The sequence below is a fragment of the Magallana gigas genome, chromosome 6 (genome assembly GCF_963853765.1).
Source record: "Magallana gigas chromosome 6, xbMagGiga1.1, whole genome shotgun sequence".
Classification (NCBI taxonomy): domain Eukaryota; kingdom Metazoa; phylum Mollusca; class Bivalvia; order Ostreida; family Ostreidae; genus Magallana; species Magallana gigas.
In genome coordinates, this window is record NC_088858.1 from 36,003,699 (window position 1) to 36,027,960 (window position 24,262).

Consider the following 24,262-nt stretch of genomic DNA (forward strand, 5'->3'; position numbering starts at 1 on the left):
AAACCGATGTATACAACTTCAATGTCTTTGTTATTCAAATTCGTTGGATTCCCATTCCCTGCTCCATAGTCTCGGAGCCTTTGTCTGGAAACCAAAGGCCCTAAAAAATTTTAAAAGGGGAATAACTCGTTAACGGAAAGGGAATTCTAACTTTTATGAATTGATGAAGATAGTGTTTTGTAAAGTCCATTAGCCCTGAAAATTTGAGCAAAATCCGTTCAGAAATGAGCAAGATATGAAGCCTCAAAGTTCGCGTCTAGGAAGAAAAAAAAAAAAAAGAAAAATAAGAATAATCTTAACCCGCACAATAATAGAATTTAAGGAGCCAGCCCTTTTTTATTGGCGTCAAATGAAAGCCCTTGATTTGGGCTTTCCAACAGAAGACCTTAAATACTATTGATGCTGTATGATTTAATAGCTTGAGAAACCTTAATGCCATGAATAATTTTTTCAGGCCTGGAAAAGAATTTTTCTGTTTTTAAGCCTATATATATATATATACATGAAAAGTTTCCCTTTTGATTTCAAAAATGTTTGTTGAATTACCTCTCTGAAGTATTTTCAAATTATTCTAAAAAGAAATGATGCTTTAGAATCCAGTGCTGTTCAGGTGAACATTCTTTTCAAAAGACTATGAATTGATGAACTTGCAATAGGAGAGATTGTTCTAGAGGTTTTCTTTGTATGATATTGGATGAATGTAAAATGACATTCTACAAATATTGAGTAGCTAGTAGAGTCAGACCTTAGGTGATTAGAAGTTTTAGGCATAACCTTAAGGCAATTCAGCAAGCTATTGTAAACTCTATCAGTATTCTGTATGTAATTTGCTGTAATAGGAAAAACGAAGTAATCAGATCTCCTAATAATTACCTCTAGTACATGTAAAGATATGAATGGAATTGAATAAAACTCAGGATTCACACACATCATTATTTTTGGTGTTTTCACACTCTGCTGGATTCATTACAAAGACCAATTTTATGTTATTTTTTATGTGAACTGAAATGTTCTCTGTTTATATATTACTTCAAAGTTCAAATAGAGATATTCATTAATTACCTCACTGGGTCAGTGTTATATATGTTTTATATATTTTTATATTTCTTTGAATTAAGGTTGAAAATTTAAATTAATGTTTATTGATTTTGAAATTGCAAATCTAATTTGCTTTACTTAAATACATATACTTAATGTAGATAATAATTATTTGTATTGTGAAGTTTGGGCATTTTAAAAAGTGTTCACAATTTTTTGTCCTGATATAAATGGGCTATACATGTGACTTTACATAGGTTTGAATATTGTTATAAACTGAATTTTGATGCATCTATTAAAATAATGAAACATATGAAAGTGGTGTTTTTTTTCTTCTTATATCAATATTTATCTAAGTTTTATATAATTATATGGTTGATAACAAAAAATGACAAACGAAATTTCAATTCACCAAATGTTGATAGTATTTAATAATAAAGAGTGGTGAAATTTATGTGCAGTTCTCTCTCAACCAATAATTCCTTCTTTTTCTCTCTTTTCCTCCAAACCAATTATTGCTCTCTCTCTCTCTCGTTTTTTTTTTTACACCAAATATTGATGAATACAACTTGCTGTCACATTCCTACTGTATTAGTTTATTTACTCAAACTGTTGGACAGTAATTGTAGTTCAGTCAAATTACAAGATATACTATTACAGACTGTACTTTGTCTACAACAAATATCATTTAATATGATGATGAAAAGTATTATTCAAATTGTTCAATTAGCTCAATTTTTCAGAATGAATGTTTCCTCATATTCCCATATGATTGGGAGCTTTATGTCAAAAATTGAGGATATAAAACGGAGAAAAAAATCTCCTGAAGTTGACTAAGGTGTGTAAATATTCTTTGTCATTATCAAATGTTTAAGTCCCTCTTTATAAGAAAGGCATTCTGTGACATATGAAATTGATTAGGAGGCAGATGGAGGGGGATTGATTCTGCACGCCTTTACAGATGAACGGGGGTCTCCACAAAAGAAGTAGGGTGATATCGGTGGACTAGAATCAATAATCCATGACAAAAGTCAGTCAACCAGAACCAAAGTATAGTAAACTGTTGTAAAATTACATGTAGTTTTAGGACTATATTATATGTACATCATGCTGGGATTATGACAGAAAAATTGAGCGGGAAATGTACCTTGATAATTAGTTGGAATTTAACGGTTTTTTATTTTTAAAGTTGCTCTCTAATTTAATTTTTGAAGAGGATTATATTTTCATTTGGGAACAAAAAAGTGACTTCTCCATCTTCAGTGTAAGGATTTTGGGGTTTAATCATTTCATTTATACAGTCTGAATTCTTGTGGACCATAGTACTGAAGGAACACATTATAATCATCTCTGGTAAGTTCTGTAAAATATGAACCCATAGAAATACCAGTATATTTCATATAAAAATGCCATTGACAAGTAAATGCAATATCAATTGATCAAAAAAGTAACAAATTCCTGATTAAAAGTTGGCGTACATGTTTTGGAACTGAAATCAATGTCAGAACAAACAAAGCATTGGTACATCATTTTCTGTGCTGTATTTAATTATTCAGGACAGACTGGAAAATAAGACCGAAGCCGGCCATTCGCGGCTTGGCGATCTACCTGCACATCAATTATTCATATTAAGGAACCAGTACCCTAACATTTGTGTACAAAGAAATGGATTGCTAGAGAAGATCTTAGAAATTCATCAGGAAGGAAGGAAAGGGATGTAAAAATTTATGAAAACAAGAGAAGTAAATATAAAGGTAAGGGAATATATATGTCAGTATGCCAAAGAGATTATCATTTTATTTAATTGAAATGGTATGGAAATAGAAAAATTGTATCAAATCTTTTAAATGGGTAGCTGATGAAAATGTTTCTATTCCTTTTTTCATTAATTTCAGTAAAATGTACAATTCTGTCTTAAAATGGAAAGATTTATTTTCAGAGAAAAAGAGTTTGTTTCTTTTGTTAATTTATTTAGTTTTTAGATTATTTTTATGATTTTGAATAACATTAGGTATTTGAATTAAGTTATTATAAAATCACAGTACAGAATCTTGAAATTTGTTTAATTGAAAGCATATTTTAAAATAGACCTCTTAATCCATGTAGAACTATAGTGACTGTTAAGTAAAATCTTAATTATATAATTAATTATAGAAAGAGATAAAGGATGGGGTTGGGATGGGGGAAGTAGAAGAGGAAGGGATGAAAAACTGTTTAAAATTATTAACAATTTAAAGTAAAGCAATATTTATGACTTCTGATTTTAATTGTAAAGCATCAATATATACTGAAATAATGAATTGCTTATGCAGATGATCAGATACTTTACACACGTCATTTCCCTTTGCTTGACCAAATTACTTCTATGGCATAGAACAAAAATAAACAAACTTTTCCACAATAATGTATTTGTTAATTTGCATCAATAAAGGTTCGCAGAACTAATATGTGAACTTGACGTATATCAATATTTTGGAAAAAAGAAATGTATACAGTTGATATTGGAGAAATCTAATGAATAATTAAATCAGAACTGCCAATAAAGCTCGTTGACTCAGGTAGTTAACACCTATACAGCCTCACCCTTAAGAGTTATTGCTCACCACATTATTCACTGGGTTTTCCATCCAGTTTTATTATTTTGAATTCCTCTTGTATTTTTTCTAGCTCTCTCTATCAATTCAGCTATTTAATTGTCTCAAGGATTTCAACAACCAAATACGTAACCTCAACTTTATCCTCTAATTTATATGGGTCATCTACATATTCCCCCCCCCAAAAATTTGTAAAATTGAATGATCAATTTTTCATTTATTTTTACTCAGTTTGAAGTGCATGTACTTATGTTATAAGATGATAATTGATGAAGATTTCATACCAGGGTCAGTGAAAATTGACAAGTTGAAGTCAAATACTTATTTCTTCATGACTGTATAGTGTCTATAGGCTCTTCTAGGTCCTCTAGCATAGGGCGTACTGCGATCTTCCCCGCTGTCACAGATGTTGTATCATTTCGTAATAGATTGCCATGTCAATAGAGATGATTATTACTCTTAGAGCACTTTAATAAAAAATCCTAAAATCAATTTGTCTGCATGTATAAGATAATGTTGACTGTTAGCAAAGAAGGTCCATAGCTGTGACAGGATTTTCTAGAATATGTGTTTTTTGTTGCTGTGATGTTTAGTCAACAGGATCAAAGCAATGCTTTAATTAGGAGTTGGAAGTTCAAAGAGAGAGAGAGAGAGAGAGAGAGAGAGAGAGAGAGACTGGGTAATGGATCCAACTGGGAGCATTTTCTAATGCCTATTTAAGGTGGTAGGAGACACCTGTCGATATTGATGTAGATTGAAGTACATTATTATTAAAATACTTTTACTCATTTAGAATTTTCAAATTTTACAATATTTAACACAAAAATATGTTTTAACAAATTTTGGAAAGGTAATAAAAAAAATGTAAATCCCCAGTGGGATTCAAACTCTTGACTTACACATGAGAGAGTTTGTAAACTATGTTCACTATCACAGATTGAAGATGAGTTTCATTTTATTTTAATCTGTCCATTTTATAAGGAAATAAGAAAGTTGTATGTAAAAAAATATTATTATGAAAAGCCTTCTGTTTTTAAACTTATTCAATTACTTTCAACAAAGAATATCAAAGAGTTGTGCAATTTGGGAAAATACTTATATAAATGCTCAAAATTACGATAAAATTATAATTAGTTTTTGTTTTGATAGTATACTCTTCATTATCCTGTTTACTTCTGTTATGTAAATTTTGCAGACTGCTGTGTGCACACGCAGTCTAATACAAGATTGTGATGGTCTTTCTTTTTTGTTTCTGTTTTTAAAAATTGTTTTCATATGTTTGTTCACTTATGTATATATGTTAAACCTATGAATCGTATGGTTCTTGGTAATAAACAATACAATACACATCCAAAGTGGACCCACTAACCCACTGTGCGACACTATTAGATGACAACTTTGGAAAGAAACTAATTATAAAATTATACTTGATTTTATTGTTTATTTGATAAATAATATGTCACAACATGGAGGTGACCCATACCACCTAAATCAATTATCCTTTAATTTAGAACTAGTACTCATCACTGAGAATATGACTACCATGTAGACCAGGGATCAAAATTTCGCTATGTAACAGAGTTGTTAACCAGTACTTGAATATTAATTGCTTGCTCACAGGCTGGCTAGAATTTGTAAAGTCTTATATCATGCTCATTAAAAATTTTAATAACTGCTACAATATAAGTAATTTAAACTGCCATATAAGTAAAACTAAGTCCATCTTATTCATTTCCAAATGCAACAGTGTTTCTGTGAATAAAAATCATGTTTCAATTCTAATCTGGTTTTAGTTATTTTAAAATAAATCATTTTTATGTCTAAAATCAGCCCACATACGGTACATGCCTCCCATAACTGAAGAACTACTTTTTAAGGTAGTCATGGGGAAAAAACTGTAAAATATATCAGTGTACAAGTGATACTGACCTAAAATTGAGTTCTATAGAAAGCCTCTGATTAATTGACTAAGTCAACCGAATAAAATTGGCATTCCTACTAAATGATTACTCTCAATATGTAAATTTCAATTTTGTGCTGAGCTAGCTGGAACATTTTTGTTTGGTGTTTAGTGTTCTAGCCATGTTTTTATTTTGAGATACTGTGGTTTATATCATTGTTTGTTAAGCACCAAATTTTGTTAAATTTGTTGCAAAGTAATTCCATGAAATCAAATGCTTGTCAGTTAAGAAATAAATATTGGTAAAATTAAGCCATAAATTGTTCACAAATATTATACATATCTTAATAACTGACTGTCTAACAAAATCCAAGAGAATTGATGAATTTAATGAAATGAGTCAGTTTGCTGGTAAGTTCTGTTGTTAATTTTCATCAGTGTTCTAAAAGCTAAATGGTTCTTCAGTCATCATGTGTTTGATAGTTCTGATGTGTTGGATAGTTCAGTGTTGTGATGTGCTGAATAATTTTGTTATAAATTTCAGTATTCTGATGAGCCAGAAATTTTTTACTGTAAATCTCAGTGTTCTAATGAGCTGGATAATTTTACTGTATATTTCAGTATTCTGATGAGCTGGATAATTTTACTGTAAATTTCAGTTCTGGTGAGCTGGTTAATTTTACTGTAAATTTCAGAGTTCTGATGAGCCAGATAATTTTACTGTAAAGATGCTTTCCATTTAACTGGCATCGCTGGATTTGCCAGTGTTGGCTTTGTCGCCGATTGCTGGAATGGGCGTCGCCCTCGAGCAATTGTGGCACACAATACACCATTGCCAATTAGGAAACAATATGGCGTCGAGGTTACCATATTCTACAAAACCGGAATTCTAAAAGTACAATTTGTCCTACTACATTGAAATACATTAAAACTGCTACTAGTCAAAGTTTTTGGCTCAAATTTCAAGATAAGGATCAGCTTAAAGCTGCAATCGTCCTCGCTAGAGCATTTTGACGTTGCCAAACGTTCTATTTACGTCACCGTTGCTTGATGACATTGCCGACGAGGCAATGATAATGGAAAGCGCCCTAAATTTCAGTGTTCTGATGAGCCTGATAATTCTGTTGTAAATTTCCGTGTCCTGATACATCTTATAATTTTGTTCTGAATTTCAGTGTTCTGATGAGCCTGATAATTTTGCTGTCAAGTTTGCTGTCACTGGCAGCAGGCCAGTTGTCAGTAAGCTTAGTGGATACAGCAGTAATGGTGAATGAAGGAGAACAATTCGCACTCAGAGTTAGGAAATCAGGAACAATAACTCAAAGCATCACTGTCATTGTGGAAGTAAGTTTTCGAGGTTTTTCAGTACTCATTGAGCAGTGAACACCTATATTTAGATTCAGTCTCTGTTGAGTCTTTCCACAAAACAAAATATTTATTGCAGAAAGAACTGTGACAATAAATTTGTAATTTTGTAAAGCTTTTCTTTGCCTAACCTTGAAACTGAATTTTTTTCTGAATTATCATGAATTACTGCTGACAAATATTACTAAAATTACAATACATTAATGTCATATCAAAAGAAAAACAGTGGAATCTAATGATAACTTCATATAATCAGACGTCTGGCCACATGATATATTTTTGGGGGATAATCCCTACATTTCCATGCAATTCAAAATCAACTCAAAATAATAATCTTTTTGCTCATTATTTCCAATGCTACAGATCAAAAGCCCCTTAGACACCAACAATGATTTTGTGGGCACCAGTCGAGTGGGATCCTTTTACCCAGGGGGTCCTGACGTGATCTCTTTAACCTTCACGGTCAATGACGACACTGACCCAGAAATGGAGGAGACCTTCACCTTTGAACTAACGGTCTTCAGTGAAGGAGTCACAGTGGAGTCACCAAGGGTGGCAGCCGTTACCATAGCAGCCAATGATGATGCTTATGGAGTGTTCAGTTTTGGAGAGGTATATGAGAAACAAATGTTGTTTTATTTGTGACTCATTGTACTCTACTTTAATTTAATTTTCATGTATACCTGTGTCATGTTTCTTTATCCAAGAGGGTACCGTCAAACAGATATACATATATATTTAGGGGCAAAAATGTTAGAATTGACTTTTGATTTTTAAGTGGAATTTGAAAAATTTAAATGCTGGTAACCAGAAAAGATTGCAGCATAAATTGCAGTTGAATAAAATAAATTATCAGTACCGTTACCTAAAAGTCAGTTAGGGCAGAGTTCTGTGGACTGGGTTCCAAACACTATATAAGTATTGTTTGCTGTAATGAAATTGGTTCTGTTCTGTTTTAGACATCTCCAGTCTTGGTGACAGAGGATACTGTTACAACAGTGGTGAACCTCCGAGTGGGCAGAGAGAAGGGACTGTTTGGTCAAGTCACTGTTACTTACCTGGTAAGATTAGTATCACTACCTAATTTGAATAATATACATTGTAGATACATGTATTGATATTTGATACAGCCTGGCAAGATAGATGGCTCTCACTCCTCATCCTGGCATTTCTAATTCATTGTTACCAAAATGTGAAGTTTGTTCTATGCAAATAGCTAAAATGTGCAGTTTGTTCAATGCAAATAGCTGTAGGGGTCCGTGACCTTAGAAATCAATTTAGATCTATTTTTCCCCCACAAAATTGAATAAAGAATTTGGTTCACATATTAAGTTGGGGAGGGTTATCTTTGAATTGTGTTGGTGATTTTTTTTCTTTGTGCATTTTGTAAAGATAATTAAAAATTGTTTTATGCTCAGGTAAACAGTTCAGACCCTTCCGCTGTTCCGGGAGTGGACATTACTCCCCGGACTGGTGTTTTGCTGTTCCGAGATCAGGAGGTCCAGAACTACCTCCAGCTGCAGATCCGAGCGGACAGCGTAAGCTAAACTGTTAATCATAGCTACTATATACATACAATTGTCATTGTCATTTGTAATATCATTATGCCATGGACTTAAATATGAAGCTATAAATCAGTTTGATTTCATTATCTTGAACTCAACATGGGCCATTTTGAAAATTCTGAGGTTCAAAAAACAGATCTTAAAAAACAGGGGTTAGGACTTTGAGCTCCCATTAACATATCTATGAATGTGGTATTCAAAATACATGTATTGATGTTTAAAGTGCTAATGCGCAATTGTATATTCATATGCTTTTACTGTGAATTTTTATTTTATGTACAGATTCCGGAAAACAATGAGGAGTTTCGAGTGACCTTGACTAGTGCTACACAAGGTGCCAGGGTCACTGACCAGGTGATGATACTCATCATCCAGGCCAACGATGCTCCAATCAGATTCCAACAGGTAACGTAAAGTCATTCAAGTATTTTATTCATTTCATAAGATTACTGTTATACTGTGTTGTTTATGAGGATATACTAAATATATTCAAATACCCTTTGAAACTTTTAACCTCTGAAAAAAAGGCCCTTGTTCTCTGTTAGATGCACAAAAAATGAGTAAAACTCATGCGAAAAAACCCAAGTTTTAAATTGTTTATGTTTGGCATATATGCAGATTGAGATACATTAAATGCTAAGTATTTACTATGGAGAACTATAAACTGATGACTTGGAAACCTATCCTATTAATATTCATGAACACTACATGGCTGCAAAAGATAGGAAAATTAAGTCTCTGTTAGTACATGTACAATTATTAAACCAACCCATTGAATTTCAGAGAGAGGACAGGTTTGATGAAGGTCCAGGTAGAAAACCTGTGTCAATCCAGGTGTTACGTGGAATTGACGAGGATGGACAGTCCAGGATTGGATCTGTGAACAGTATTGCATCTGTGGACTATTTCTTAGTGTCTGACACGGCCACATCTGGATTGGATTTCAGAGGGAGCAATGGACAGGTTGTCTTTAGTGCAGGAGAAACAACAGGGAGTATTCGGGTAGAAATTCTGGATGATGATGATCCAGAAATGGAGGAAACCTTTGGGATAGTGTTATCTGGACCAAAAGGAGATGCCATTATAACTTATCCAACAAAAATCAATATCCGGATCAATGCTAATGATAATCCAAATGGAGTCCTTAGTTTTGTGTCATCCAATGGTTTCTCCTATCCAGAGGTCAAGGTTAGTGAGGACACAGGAGGTATGGGCGTGTTTCCTGTACAGAGGCATGCTGGGTCATTTGGAACAGTATCAGTCACTTGGCAAGTGTTCAGAAATGACAGTACACTAGGAGATGTCAAAAGTGACATCACCACGACATCTGGAATGGTGGTGTTTCTGCCAGGCCAGACGATACAGAGGTTGAATATATCGGTTGTCAATGACATCCTTCCTGAGCCCACAGAGAGATACATTGTGAGACTGATGCCTGGGACAGAGACGGGCGGGGCCAGGGTGGAGGGGATCACTGAGGGGGTACTGATGGTAGAGGACAGTGACAACTACTACGGCTCAGTGTTTCTTGGACCTGACCAAGAACACAAAATTATTGTGGTAAAATTATCAAAATTTCTTGGAGAAAATTTTTGTCCATGGTTAAATCTTTTATAGTGTTATTACTTCTGAATTTCTATAAGAGCGTTGTTAATCAGTGTGTTTAATATTTTTTGGGTTTAAAAAAAGGAACATTTTTTTTGATAAAAAACTATGCAGCCATAATATATTTAATCCAGGTATATTTTAGATACTAAGGCCTAAAAAAAAATTTTTTGTGTTTCGGGTAACCCAACCTAACCTACAAAAATGGCCCGACCCTACCATTTTTAGATGTCTGATTTTATCTGATTGTGAATTTTATCTTATTTCCAATAAAAAATACGTTTTTAAATATGAAACAAACAAACACTCTTAGGATTCATGCAAAAAAAATATGATAAAATAAAAAAAATCCCTACCTACCTAACCTAATTTTTTCATCAGTGTTACCCTAAACACACATATTTTTTCTTTAGGCCTAATTTTAGAGGACTAAGTTCTTCAGTATCACAATTTTGGCTGTGGTTTGTAGACCTCCGCCCCTAGATATCTACAAGTAAATGTACAGAGATCCAACAAAAATCAAGGGGACTTAACTGTGAACCTCACTGTCACATACACAGGAAGTGGAAGTGTGAATGGTGAGTACCAATACATTAAGTGAAGTTGAAAATCATTCTCTACAAAAGTGAAGTATGGCTCAGTTTGTGAGTTTACAATTACATTTACCACTTTTAATGTAAACTTTGAAGAAAGACTTCATCTCAAGAATTGAATTTTCCAAGTGTAATCTTTTTGTTAAAGTTAGAACTTTTTGGTAACTTTTCTTGCCTTGCTCTTATTATGCTAGAGAACCTGTCAGTATTAACCCATATATGTCTGCTTTATTTGTTAGATATACTGTCAACAACAGCCCAGGAGGTAGATATGTTCTCAGGACAGACCAGTCTGATGGTGAGGTTCAATCTCCTGCCCTCAGCCTTTCTACATGTGGGGGATACATTCATGGTGACCCTGACTGGATATGGGCTTAAAACAGGTCAGATATTTATATGTCATTTGTTTAATTAATCTCCATTGTTGATAAGACAAAAAGGAATACAGTAAAACATGTTTATAACAAACATGCTTATAATGAATTGACGCTTACAGCAAAGAGATTTTCATTCCTTGATGATTTATTACATGTTGTAAATTTATCAGATATATTGAATTACGCTTATAACGAAGTAAAATTGCCCATCCCTGGAACTTTGGTATAAGCATGTTTTACTGTACATTCATTGTTTAATAGTCTTTCATCAGGGTTTTGCTACATATAAGTGTACAGAAAACAACTTGTTTTATGAATAGATCCAGAATTTGGTGCATATAATTCTCCCATTCTTGGAAGCAAAGTAACAGTTCTAGTGCCGGTGACCCTTGCCGTAGCCAATGGGGAGATAGGATTCCAGAGTATCCAGCCAATCACCGTCAACGAACCACAGAACACCCCATATACTGTGAGATCAACTTAAATCATTAAAATTTATTTATTAAATCAAATTCTAATCCATATGGTAGTATAATTTATTTTTGACATTTTAAGTCAGATCAATCTAAATTATGTTCTTCATATTCTTGCAAGGTGTCAATGGGCCTTTTGTTCACCATATGATGGTTAGAGTACTTAATATGTATTTGACAGTGCCTGTAACCATCTAAACCCTTCCACTTCTAACTTTAAAAACTTTTGATGCTTCACCTTTAAATCAATTTACCTCAGCTTCACTCTCCAGGTCAGGATAGTTTATTTAACCATGGTCACATAATTGATAAAGGTTTTAATCTTTTATATTCATATGGTTAACATTTGGATTGTTATAAAAGGTTGCACTGAAGCTAACCAGAGAAGGAACAAGTGGCAGGGCTGAAATTGACTGGACGCTGAAAGGTTCAGGGGTTAATGCTGTCATGGTAACAGCCTCTGACACTGGGATTTCTTCTGGAACTGTTACAATGGAAGCAGGTAAATGAAAACATCAACAAAGTATTAAATTCTTTTGATTGAGAGTTTCTCTTTGATTGTGCATTGTAGATTATAACAAATATAAATATATATAATATATAATACATGTATATATAAAAATTTTTACCTTATATTTTTTTCAGGAAGCTCAGAATCTCTGCTAATCATTACAATAATGCCAGATGACACTCCTGAATTAGAGGAAGAAATAACAATAACCTTGACCTCTGTTTCACCCTCTGACACTCAGAGATTAAAGGTCGGCTCCACCCAGACAACCATAGTTATTCCAGAGAACGACAATCCAGGCGGAGTTTTCCAGTTTTCTTCAGTCATGAAAACATCATACCTTGTTAAGGTAAAGAAGGTTAAAAATACTTGATTGAAGCTGTGCATTTGCATGCAATTTCGATGCTTTGGTTCTGATAAATGTCTGAAGTATGTTCCAGATAGCATATTAATATTCACATAACTCTTTGCATAGAATTATATTGGTATTAACAGATATAAATGTTTGTTAGTTGTTAAAATGTTACTTGTTTAAGTAATCTAAAGCCATTGTAATTGATGTTTACAGTAAATATGTGATATTTACAGTCTTTTGATACTTCGCTGATTGTGTAATTCTATAGGAGGGTTTGTCAGCCATTGAGGTGGTGGTGGAGCGACTTGGAGGGAACCTGATCCCTCAGTTTGTCCAGTACGAGGTCCAGCCAGGGGGAAACTCCGAGTTCTACGGGGCCACCGACGTCCTCAAGTTTGACAAGGGAATTCGATTCATGAACTCCACCTTGCTGCCTGTAGCTGATGGAGTTCCTGAGGTAAGAAAGAGGGAAGAATAATGCAGTCTGCTGCTTTTTACATGAATGTTCAATGATTTAATATGCACCACCCATCAAGGAACACATTTCAAAGAATTACATGCATAATTTCAATGCAAAATATTTTTTCATATTTTCTGTTATCTCCTTTGCAAATTATGGTAATTTTGCCATGTATCTTGCATTTGAAATGAATTTCATTTTCTTTAATCTCAGTTTAAATTTAGATTTTAAAAATTTCAAACAACAGCAAGACAACATTGTTTAAATCTGTCAACTTCAACATTATCTTTTGCCCCACTGTTAATTTTTTGAGTCCTTTTGTAGCTGAAGGAGCAATTCACACTTACCCTTTTGCCTTATGGAAACTCCTCAGGGGTCATTGGAAACTTTTCCTCCATCACCATAGAGATAGAAGAGAATGATGATCCATACGGCCTGGTCCGCTTCCTTCTCAATCCACCCATATACTACATCAGTAAGTAGATATCAAATTGTTGCAGATTGGAGCATCTTAGACAAATTATGTTACTTTTAATTTTTCCTCTGGTTTATTCAAAACCAATTTTTCCTTTTGTGATAATAATAAAAGAGGATAGAGGTTTAATAAACATGAATTTCAATGACATGTCAATGTTACATTGAATTTAAGTGAGTTTCTATACTTGTGTAATATTACAAAGCTAGACTGTTAAGAGATAATGCATTATCTTTGGAAATGTAAATTTGCAGATGAATCAAATAATGGACAAGTAGTGTCCTTGTCAATCCCTGTGGAGCGAGCTAAAGGTCGGTTTGAAAGCATCGTTGTCAAGTGGGACATGACCCCGGGCACTGGAACCGACCTTTCACCTGTGTCAGGGACCATAACCTTCGGAGTCCAGCAGGATAAGGGTTTCATCCACCTCGAGTCTGGGGCTGACACCGTAAGTCGGGATCTGCAAGTACAAACCGTCAACGACAACGTAAGTCTAATATGTGACATCATCGTGTGTTGTCATGGAGAAAGTCAGTGTGTTGAATGCGTCTAATAATCGCCCAATCTGTAACTTTTCTAGCCTACAGAACAACTTACATTTGATCTAGCCAGTTCAAAATGAGTTTTTTAAAAGATATATTTGACTTTTTTTAAGATAATATTCACAAATAGAAAATAATCAAGTGAAGTTTTTTTCACAAATAATAAAGGAGGGAAAAGTTACATGCTACTTGCAGCGTTCTTTTTAAATCAGCTGCTTTTTGCTGCTTGACACTATTTTTAAAACTTTATACACAGAGTCTCCCTTTTTCATATACAACACACAGAAAGTCTGTCACATGTCAGACAACCAACCCTTCACCTTTACATGTATTTAAATGGTACCATTGGAGCACAATTCCATAGCACTCTAATTTTTGTAGTTTCCTCCCCTTGTGCTATGCATTGTTCAGTAGTTTCTAAATTAATCAACATTTTAGTTTCCTTTCAGTTTTCAGTAATCATTAAAATTTTTATGTTGTTTACCCATCAGTGTTTTATATATCGATCTATGCTTTGGCTACTTTTATTTTCTTTTCAAGCAGTAATCCTACGCACAATAGATTTGACTTTTACACATCAATTTAGAATGTCGGTGACTTGGGCTCATGTTTAGATACATGCATATATATCCTAGATTAGCCTTATTTAAGACATTTGCTTTGTGTTATCTGTGCTTATTATATTTCCTAATTGCAAAATTTTATTGTCATATTACAAATGGAAATGATTAAATTTACTAAAAATATTTTTTTGATTAAAAAAATATCCACTGTTGATTTAAATTTCTAAATTTTATGGAAATATGAAAATAAAATGTAAAAAAAAAATGTCTTTATCCAGATTCCAGAACCGGATGAGAATTTCACGATTTCACTCAGTATATACAGCGGGAAGGCCAGAGTTGGCTCCCCTGATACCGCCACGGTGGTGATCAAAGAGAACGACCATCGGCTGTATTTCCGAGGTAGAGTGCGGCGTGCCGCTGTGTTGTCAGGAACACGATTTCAGTTCATTGGTACTATTATTTTCACAGTAGGCTTGCCAATTTATCAGTTCATTGGTTGGTACTATTAATTTCACAATAAGCTTGAAAATCTGTTGGTTTTGGACCATATTCCTTCTTTTCTTTGACACCAGATTTATATTTTGAAAATTCATTCTCCATTTGACTAATCTTGATTATATGTAATACTATGCATTATTTTTTTAATGACATGTACTACATTTATGAATTCCATATATCTGTTTGTCTTTTTGCAATGCACAATGCAACCCTATGCACTATAAGTATTGTACTATTGAATATTTTAACCTTAATTCTTTAAAAATTAATTTCCCTCTACTGGTATATATAAAACTTTTTTTGTATTGTCTTGGTTTTTTGTGTCTCAAGAATGTGCCTGCTCAATTATTACCGGATGGGTATATATCTGCTTTCTGCAATTCGTTTTAATAAAATGCTCTGAAAAGAAAAATTGAATATTCAAACTTTTTCACTCATTATACATAACAGTATGCATATCATATTGAAAACCCTTTTCATTTGAACATTATTTAGATCTGATTTTATTTGTACATGTAATATCAATGATTTAAACTTATTATTTTAAACAATTTCCTTAATTAGTTTTTGTTGCACTCTGCAGAAAGTAAGCTCCTCACCCGCGAGCCTGGGATAGTCAAGCTGATAATTCGGCGCGAGGGCCCGGAGAACGAGCGAGCTACAATCCGCTATCAGACGGTGGACAGCTCGGCTGTAGCGAGCTCCGGAGATTACATCCAGATCACGGCTCAGGAGCTGGTGTTTGAGGTGGGCGAGATGGAGAGAACAATCTCCGTGGAGATACTGAATGATGGGATACCCGAGGGCAATGAGACATTCTATGTCCAGATATTTGATATCCAAGGTAGGTAGTGTTTCAACTTCACAAAGGTTACAGACACATTTTTGGTACCAGTTCAATAAGCTTTTAGTATTGAGAATTTCATTTGAATATTCCCTTAAAGTAAGGATATTTGCAATTCATATTAAATATTTTAGAACAGACTTTAGACTTGATCGGAAATTTGGTTAAAACTCTTTGCATTGTAGGGTTTTTTATTCATTTTGCAGATTTTTTTCTTTGAACTTAAAAAAAAAAATTCAGTTGACAATTCAAACTGACATTTAACTAGTATGTTAATGAGTAAATTACGGAATTGTTATTTTATTAGGGGACTTGGTGCTGAGTGATTCTCCCAATGCCTCCATTACGATCCTGGCCAATGACAATGCATACGGGGTATTCATGTTCAGTCCTCCCCTTCAGATGTCAACAGAAGAAGGCAGTGCCGTGAGACTCAGGTTAGTAAATATTTCCTACAATAAAATACATGTACAAGAACTTATCAATTTCCAACATATAACATATACAATTTTTGGCAGAATTATTAAAAAAAAAAATTTTTTTTTTTTTTGAGGGGGGGGGGGAGGGAGTGGTTAGGGGTTAGTGGGTAGGCACTTCTACAGTATTTGTATTGAACATGAATGAAACTTAATTTGCAAGAGAATATTGAAATCAATTTGAAAAAAGCAATTCAATTTAAGGAAAGTTTACTGTTTTTTAATTTGAATTATGACAGATATGTAGATGCTAGATCATTCAACATCATCATATTCTATCATAAAAGAATATATATACACTGGACATGTATTAAGTTCTTAGAAATTGAGAAATAATAAATCAATGTACCAGTTATTAAACTTGACAGTATTTTCAATAGCATTACGAGGACTGGTGGAACTTTTGGGGTTGTGGAGGTGGCCTGGGAAATCCGGGAGGCTCTGTCAAACAGGCTGATGTATGACGGAGGGGAATTTGGGAAAGCCAACGGTTCTGTCAGATTCCAAGAGTTTGAGATTAATCGCCTGCTGGAGGTCACTCCCAGAATGGATAACACTCCAGAAGAAGACAAAAACTTTAAGATCATTTTGTCAAGCACAGCTAGTGAGTCTCTTTTTATGGGAATTATGATAATGGTAGTTCAAAAAGTAGTGCTTAGTATTTTACCTCTTTGATGATAAAAAAACTTATAAAAAGAGAAATTATACAAGTTCATGTTTACTGTATGAAATTTCACCTCTCTAAGCCTTTTTAATGCACATAGACTAATTAATTTCAAGAAAATGCAAAGAACTTTTTATGTTAGGTAAAAATGTACAAGTCAAGAAGATGCTGAAGCTTATGAACAAATTGCTAATCTTGTGTTTTACTGCAGTAATTGATGGGATCCCAGACCCAAGCCTAGCCGTCATCGGTAACACAAGCAATGAAGTGATATTGACCGTGGTGGCCAGTGATGATCCCTATGGGAAGTTTGCCTTCACCACCGAGACAAAATCCCTCACCATAGCGGAGGATTTCTACCCAGGTCAGGAGTCAACCACCAAAGCAACCTTTACTGTGGAGAGAAGACAGGGAATATTTGGGAATGTGGAGGTAAAGCAAATTCACAAAGTCCATCATTTGATCGGCAATTTTGACAATTATTAAATACTATTTAATAAGTAAATGAATTTGTTGTACAGATTTTTTAATGATTTTATGATGATCAATGATTGTAATTCTGAAGTCTATCAGAGAGGGGGAAAATTGGTTTTGTTTATTTTGTCTGTCTTTCTGTTTGTCTGTAAATAACATTTCCATAGTAACGCAAGGTCAAACAGAGGTTAAGGTCAGTACAGGGTCAAGGGTCATTGAAAGAGCTAGGTCAAATTTGGTTCCATGGACCTTATAGTTATCATTGAGATAATGTGCTTGTATGACCACAAACACATCTTTTATAGGATCTTATTTAATCAGAAAGGAACATATTTTCTTTTTTGATGAATGTAAATCTACATGTATTTAAAGATTTAACACATTTATAGCATTTATTGGAACTTGTTTATATTTACAGGTCCTGTGGGAGGTATACAGTAGCACTAGTGGTAATAACTTGCCCAAGGTGTATGACTTGATTCTACTAGCAAACATCCCCAACAAAGTGGACAAGCAGCCATCCAAAAGACGTCCAAAGACAGGAACTGATGTGATTCTCTTAACGGGGGCTGAAGGTAAGACTTTCCATTTCTCAGTTCTGGTACTCTTTAATGTTGTTCAAAAAATTGATCAATACATGTATTTACAATTACATTCAACTGAATTCAATAATCTTATGTACCTTAAGTTAAATATGAGAGAGAGAGAGAGAGAGAGAGAGAGAGAGAGAGAGAGAGAGAGAGAGTATTTATATGTATTATAAAGAGATGTGGTGCTTTCTATGTTTAAAAATTCTTTTCTGTATTTAATTAATACACTTAGACTGAAGTAATTTTGATGTAAAAATTTAGCTGACCAGAACTCTATCCCTGATTTAACAGATAATTTCCTGACCATTCCCCTGGAGTACCAGCCTAGGTCCTCAGACCTCCAGTCTGGATTTTCTATCAGTGCCTGGGTCCAGCCAGTCACAACAGGAAGTTACTTCATTGTTGCCAAAACTACGGACAGTGGCGTCAGACTCTTCTATACTCTGAAGCTGGTGGCAGGCACCCAAAATATACTGATGTTCGGGTACTCTCAACTCGGAGAAAATGTAAGTTAAAGAACTAAATCCTCTGGTCTTTTATAACGAGGCCCGGTCTAATTTCTTCTGCCCTAGATATTTAATGAAATTTTTTACATGAATTTCTATTGATATAATTATTATTTTAAGATAAAAAATTAAGACTTTTACCACACCGTTTGTTTACGGGGTCACCTCAAAGTTTGTTAATTTTTAACATAGGACCCGATGGGATTTTGCTTGAAATGTATCAATTTTGCACATTTTTTACATTTTTTTAAAACTTCTGCCCTAGGGATTTCTTTTTATGTTCTACATATTAAAGTTATTGCTTAAAGGCATCAAATGGTCAAATAAAAGAAACCTTTTACCTCCTGGTTCGTTCCAGGGGTCTTATCAAAGTTGTTTTTTGTATGCCCAATTTCCCAGTTTGCCAGATAATAGCTATTTTTTATTTGACAAAGACGAAAATGGTGATCTTTATAGTATTATTAAAACATTCAGACTCATTAAGTAATAAATAAATATATAACATCCCATATTAAGGGTCATTAATATAAAATACATGGTCACTGTCTTGAAATATATGAACTAAGCTATATTTAGGCGGGTTAAGAAAACATGACAGAGGGCTAAGCTTGCTGAACCCTCTTCACGTTTTTGACCCGAGCCCAAATATAGCTTATACTTCGAGACATTTATGTTTATTCCACAATATAATATCAATTTTACGCATCAAACGAGATATTTTAAACAATTTTCACTGAATATCTGCGGTTGAAACTATCACGCCATGGCGTCAACAAAGTACAAAGATGACGTCACAATACAAATGAAACGCTGCGTGAAAGCATGCGTACTCGATCTGTACTCGGCCTCGTTAATAATTCGGTGGGTTTGTTTTTTTTGTTCGTTAATAGAGTACAGTGCATGCATGTAATTTGTTTTACATGGCTGGTTTATTGTAGACCAACAAGGAAATATCCATTACAATGAATGAGAACCTTATGGATGCAAAATGGCACCATATCCTCGTGACAGTGGCTCAAGGGGAAGTTCGGTTTTATCTGGATAGTCAACTTAAAGGAACTAAGTATGCCACCTTTTTCCTATCATCTGATATTTGTTCATCTTTTGTCCAAAATATGAATTTGCTACATTAATGTAAATAAAAAAATCACAGCTAATTGACATCTCTACATGGTTTACACTTACAAATGATTTAAGAAAAGAACTCAGGACTTCTTCATTTTCAAAGGTTGATTGGATCACAGCCCCTGATTGACACAGATGGAGTGCTGTTGGTGGGAGCCAAGGCCCCGAGTACAGAGAGGTTCATTGGATACCTCCAGGATGTCAGGATCTACACCGCTAGGCTTCAGGACAGGTAGATTTACATTATTTACATGTAAACCCAGGTATCTATTGCACTTGTCAGAAGCTGGGTGCTCAATGTTGCTATTTTACTAAATACAAGGCCAAAGTTGACTCTTCATTTTTACTTCATTGTAGAAAATCTAGTGCTACATTAAAAAATTTTCTGTGCCACAGTAGATTTCACCCTGACTTGCTCATGTCATCAACTGCTATGTGGTTTTGTTAGGAAGAATAATAATTTAAAAGATGAATATAGATTAATAAAATTGAGAATTTGAAAATCTAACCCCAGGACTGCTTTTCATTACAACAAACTGTATTCGATGTCTGAAAAATGTGGTTAATTCACTTCAGTAAAATTTGAAAATGCAGAACCCTGCATAAGTACAATGCAAAATCACATACTCAAAGATGTGTGGTTTTAATTTGTAAAATTGTTGATTGTAAATCTCTTATTACATAAAATGTGATTTCAACATTGTATTAGACTGGGACACTTGTAACAAATCGTGTGAACTTTTTTTCTGCTGTTGTAGTGAAATCAATGAGATATACCACACCCCTGCTCAGTTAGATGTGACCCCGATATCTGGATATCTGATATATCTGGAGGGTAACAGGGAGAAGAATCTGACCTTGACCTCATTACAAGATCAGGAGGAGGAGAGTGAGGAAGTTTTCTCTGTACGTCTGCTGGGGGCCAAGAATGGAGGGACTCTGTCTGAAATTGACCATACTGCAACACTTACAAGTCAGTGATATGTATTGGAGTTAAATAGATGTACAAGATTAGAGTAAAAATAACTATGCATAAACCTTGTGTGAGGATATGCATGAATTGTCAAGTATCCCATAGACTGATTTAAAAATTTACCTGATGTGTTCTTATATCTTGAAACTGAATTATCATGAAAAAAGTTAGGTGATGTTCCATATAGTTTTACATGTAATATACAATTTATGTATGTTTGGGTTAGGAGAACTTCAAATTGAACAATTATTTCTAAATCATATTGTTCAGTCCTATTTCTACATATTAATTCATTTTAGTTTTGAAGAGTGACAATGCAAATGGTGTATTCAGTTTCCGTGGCGACTGTACACCAACCCACTCTACTAAAGAGAACGAGGTCGTGACATGTACTGTGGTACGTAACCGTGGAGATGACGGGGCGGTCAATATCACCTGGGCTGTCTTCCAGAGCGGAACAACTATTAAAGCTGACAATGACTTTTTAAATAGTTCAGGCATCTTAAGCTTTGAAGCAGGGGAGAGAACAAAGGTATTAAATGGGGACAATTAGCACAACATATGAAAGAGAAAAAATATTCCATGCATTGACACACATAATTGGATAGCCCTTCTGTTTAAAAGATGTAAAATTTATTTTGTTCACAGGTGTTCACAGTGACTGTCAATGATGATGATATCCCAGAAGCCCAAGAAACCTTTGACATTAAGTTGACCTCAGCATTGACAGGGTCATCAGGATCCACTAATATCAGTGGGGCCAGTATTGACCTGTCTGCCTCAACCTCTCGATTTACCATTCTGAAGAGTGACAACTCTAATGGCCTGCTTCAGTTTTCCAACTCCTCCCAACCTCCATCTGGGTCAGGAATCATCCCTCCAGCTACAGAGAAACCCATGGTGGGAACTGTTTGTAAAAAATATATTTTACTTTGATATCAAGATAATTAGCTTTCAGTATTCCTCACAGTTAACATTTAAGGAATTGCATTAGGATTTATATATCCTTTATATCAGTGTTTCTTATTCTGCTTCACTATGGCATGAATGCATAAATGTTCCCATGATGTATAGCAATGTTTTCAAAATAATTCCCTTTTTATAGGTTTATTTTGCTGAAGAGGCTAGATTGGTTACTGTGATAGTAGAAAGAGCACAAGGAACAGAGGGACAAGTGGAGGTGGAGTGGAGGACCTCAGATATCACAGCCAAGAGTAGTGGGAAAACTCCCATAGACTATCAGGTAGGACTCCTATATCGCAGCCAAGAGTAGTGACAAAAGTCCCATAGACTATCAGGTAGGACTCCGATATCGCAGCCAAGAGTAGTGGGAAAACTCCCATAGACTATCAGGTAGGACTCTGATATCGCAGCCAAGAGTAGTGGGAAAACTCCCATAGACTATCAGGTAGGACTCCGATATCGCAGCCAAGAGTAGTGGGAAAACTCCCATAGACTATCAGGTAGGACTCCGATATCGCAGCCAAGAGTAGTGGGAAAACTCCCATAGATTATCAGGTAAGATTCATATATCACAGCCAAAAGTAGTGACAAAAGTCCCATAGACTATCAGGTTAGAATCATGTACCAGGGCTATGTGTAGTGGGAAAACTCCCACAGACTGTTATTTAAGATCAGATAAGAAGGTAAGAATCAGATATCATGGTCAAGAGTAGTGGGAAAACTCTCATGGACTATCAGGTTAGAATCATGTATCATGGCTAAGTGTAGTGAGAAAACTCCCATAGATTATCAGGTAAGATTCAGATATCATGGTCAAGAGTAGTGGGAAAAACTCCCATAGACTATCAGGTTAGAATCATGTATCATGTATAAGTGTAGTGGGAAAACTCCCATAGATTATCAGGTAAGATTCAGATATCATGGTCAAGAGTAGTGTGAAAACTCTCATGGACTATCGGGTTAGAACCAACTCACAGACAAGAATTGTGGGAAAACTCCCACAGACTGTTATTTAAGGCTCAGATATCATACCTAGGATAGGGGAAAACTTCCGAAGACTGTCAAGTGGGACACAGATATTTTAGGCAAAAGACATAGGAAAATTCCCATAGACTATCTATAGAATCAGTTTCATGTAGAAGAGATTTGTAGGATAACTCCAATAGACTGTCATGTTAAAATAAGAATTCACATGAAAGAAAAGTTTGTAAAAACTGCCATAAGCTATCATGGAGGATATAGACATCACTAAAGGAAGTTGGAAAACTCACTTAGACTATAATTTATGGTAAATATTAAATATCACCATCTGATAAAATGGGATAATCCCATAGACTATCAGGTCAGTATTATTTACAGTAAAGGAGCAGCCAATGATAATTCCTTCAGCTATTGAATCAGTTGGCCCAACAGGCAGTCTGACTGTAGAAATGCATGTTTCCTGACCAGTTCTTATTCTTATTAAAAGAAAATATTATTGCTATAACAGGCAGGGTTATTTGTGTGTTTTGCAGGGTAATGCTGGGAAGATGTACTTCAGTGATGGAGACCGCTTTAAGGTCATCAACATCATCATTGTGGACAACGACATTCCAGAGGACCAGAAAACCTTCAGGATTGACCTGTTTAATCCACAAGGGGGTGCAGAGTTGGGGGTAGCAAGCTCTGTAACTGTGGTGATCATGCACTCAGATGGGGCCTATGGGGTGTTTGATTTTGACGAAGGGTCCCTAAACATGCAGGCTCTGGAGAGAGGGGACTCTGGGTTTACTTCTACTGGATTCAAGGTTAGAAGTCAGATGTAAAGAAGCATAGTCTATACAGCACATTTAACAACAGTATTCTGTAGTGATTGGTACTGATAATGGGTTTTTTTGCTACAATTTGCAAAAAAGATAAGTCTGACTTGATGTCTTGTACAAATCTCGGTTTGTAGTATTAAAACTGTATCCTTTTAAAATGGTACTAATTTTCTTTTGCTTTCCATTTTGATTTATGTATTATTTATTTTTCAGGTGTTACGTAAGCAAGGTAACATTGGCACTGTGACAGTTAAATGGCTGCTGACAGGGAATCCTGGGACAGATGTGGAGAGGTCAGAGGGCGCGGTGACCTTTACCAGTGGAGCTGTGGAGGCTCTGTTATACGTCAATGTCAGGGGAGACCCTGTACCAGAGCTAGACAAGAATTACCAACTCATCCTCTCAGATGCTGCCCCAGTAAGACATAAAAAAGATGAATATTTTGTATGCTATGTATGTGGAGGATAGTAAGTTCATGCTATCACAGGCAAAGTAGATGTGTTTTTTATATATATATATATATATATATATATATATATATATATATATATATATATATATATATATATATATATATATATATAATGTTTCATCATTGGCAATGTAGTTGTTTAAAACATTCAATTGAAGAAATATTACTAGTGAGATCCCATTTAGATATTATGATACATTAAATAAACAATGTAGCGATCCAAAGTTGGATTTACAATAGAAACACATAAAGTACTAGTTACAGATGGAATCTGAAATTTCAAACTTTATGACAGGAATTTCAATGTTATTTACTGATATTTTTAGGGAAGCATTGGAATGAATTCTGTGGCTAATTTCACTATTCTTGCCAATGACGATCCATACGGAGTGTTCCAGATCAGTGAGGACTTCAGGCCTGTTCAAGTGGATGAACAATACAGAAGTAAGCTTGGTT

At 34.7% G+C, this 24,262-nt stretch overlaps 1 protein-coding gene across 1 annotated transcript in view; it reads left to right on the forward strand.

Moving 5' to 3' along the window:
- The first annotated feature begins 2,254 nt into the window (after nucleotides 1-2,254).
- LOC105329461 (adhesion G-protein coupled receptor V1) overlaps nucleotides 2,255-24,262 on the forward strand; it is a 93,900-nt gene continuing 71,892 nt past the window's right edge. The window contains exons 1-32 of the mRNA XM_034469455.2: nucleotides 2,255-2,391; nucleotides 2,595-2,792; nucleotides 6,708-6,876; nucleotides 7,261-7,509; nucleotides 7,857-7,958; nucleotides 8,316-8,435; nucleotides 8,745-8,867; nucleotides 9,246-10,022; nucleotides 10,537-10,645; nucleotides 10,900-11,043; nucleotides 11,358-11,506; nucleotides 11,874-12,012; nucleotides 12,156-12,370; nucleotides 12,645-12,833; nucleotides 13,161-13,311; nucleotides 13,566-13,798; nucleotides 14,695-14,869; nucleotides 15,501-15,761; nucleotides 16,069-16,198; nucleotides 16,618-16,841; nucleotides 17,113-17,333; nucleotides 17,794-17,950; nucleotides 18,257-18,471; nucleotides 19,410-19,534; nucleotides 19,700-19,828; nucleotides 20,355-20,569; nucleotides 20,869-21,101; nucleotides 21,218-21,469; nucleotides 21,675-21,812; nucleotides 23,047-23,319; nucleotides 23,548-23,751; nucleotides 24,133-24,250. Of these exons, the coding sequence (XP_034325346.2) occupies nucleotides 6,715-6,876; nucleotides 7,261-7,509; nucleotides 7,857-7,958; nucleotides 8,316-8,435; nucleotides 8,745-8,867; nucleotides 9,246-10,022; nucleotides 10,537-10,645; nucleotides 10,900-11,043; nucleotides 11,358-11,506; nucleotides 11,874-12,012; nucleotides 12,156-12,370; nucleotides 12,645-12,833; nucleotides 13,161-13,311; nucleotides 13,566-13,798; nucleotides 14,695-14,869; nucleotides 15,501-15,761; nucleotides 16,069-16,198; nucleotides 16,618-16,841; nucleotides 17,113-17,333; nucleotides 17,794-17,950; nucleotides 18,257-18,471; nucleotides 19,410-19,534; nucleotides 19,700-19,828; nucleotides 20,355-20,569; nucleotides 20,869-21,101; nucleotides 21,218-21,469; nucleotides 21,675-21,812; nucleotides 23,047-23,319; nucleotides 23,548-23,751; nucleotides 24,133-24,250 (5,932 nt within the window). The 5' untranslated portion in view covers nucleotides 2,255-2,391; nucleotides 2,595-2,792; nucleotides 6,708-6,714. The remainder of the gene's footprint in view (nucleotides 2,392-2,594; nucleotides 2,793-6,707; nucleotides 6,877-7,260; nucleotides 7,510-7,856; nucleotides 7,959-8,315; nucleotides 8,436-8,744; nucleotides 8,868-9,245; nucleotides 10,023-10,536; nucleotides 10,646-10,899; nucleotides 11,044-11,357; nucleotides 11,507-11,873; nucleotides 12,013-12,155; nucleotides 12,371-12,644; nucleotides 12,834-13,160; nucleotides 13,312-13,565; nucleotides 13,799-14,694; nucleotides 14,870-15,500; nucleotides 15,762-16,068; nucleotides 16,199-16,617; nucleotides 16,842-17,112; nucleotides 17,334-17,793; nucleotides 17,951-18,256; nucleotides 18,472-19,409; nucleotides 19,535-19,699; nucleotides 19,829-20,354; nucleotides 20,570-20,868; nucleotides 21,102-21,217; nucleotides 21,470-21,674; nucleotides 21,813-23,046; nucleotides 23,320-23,547; nucleotides 23,752-24,132; nucleotides 24,251-24,262) is intronic.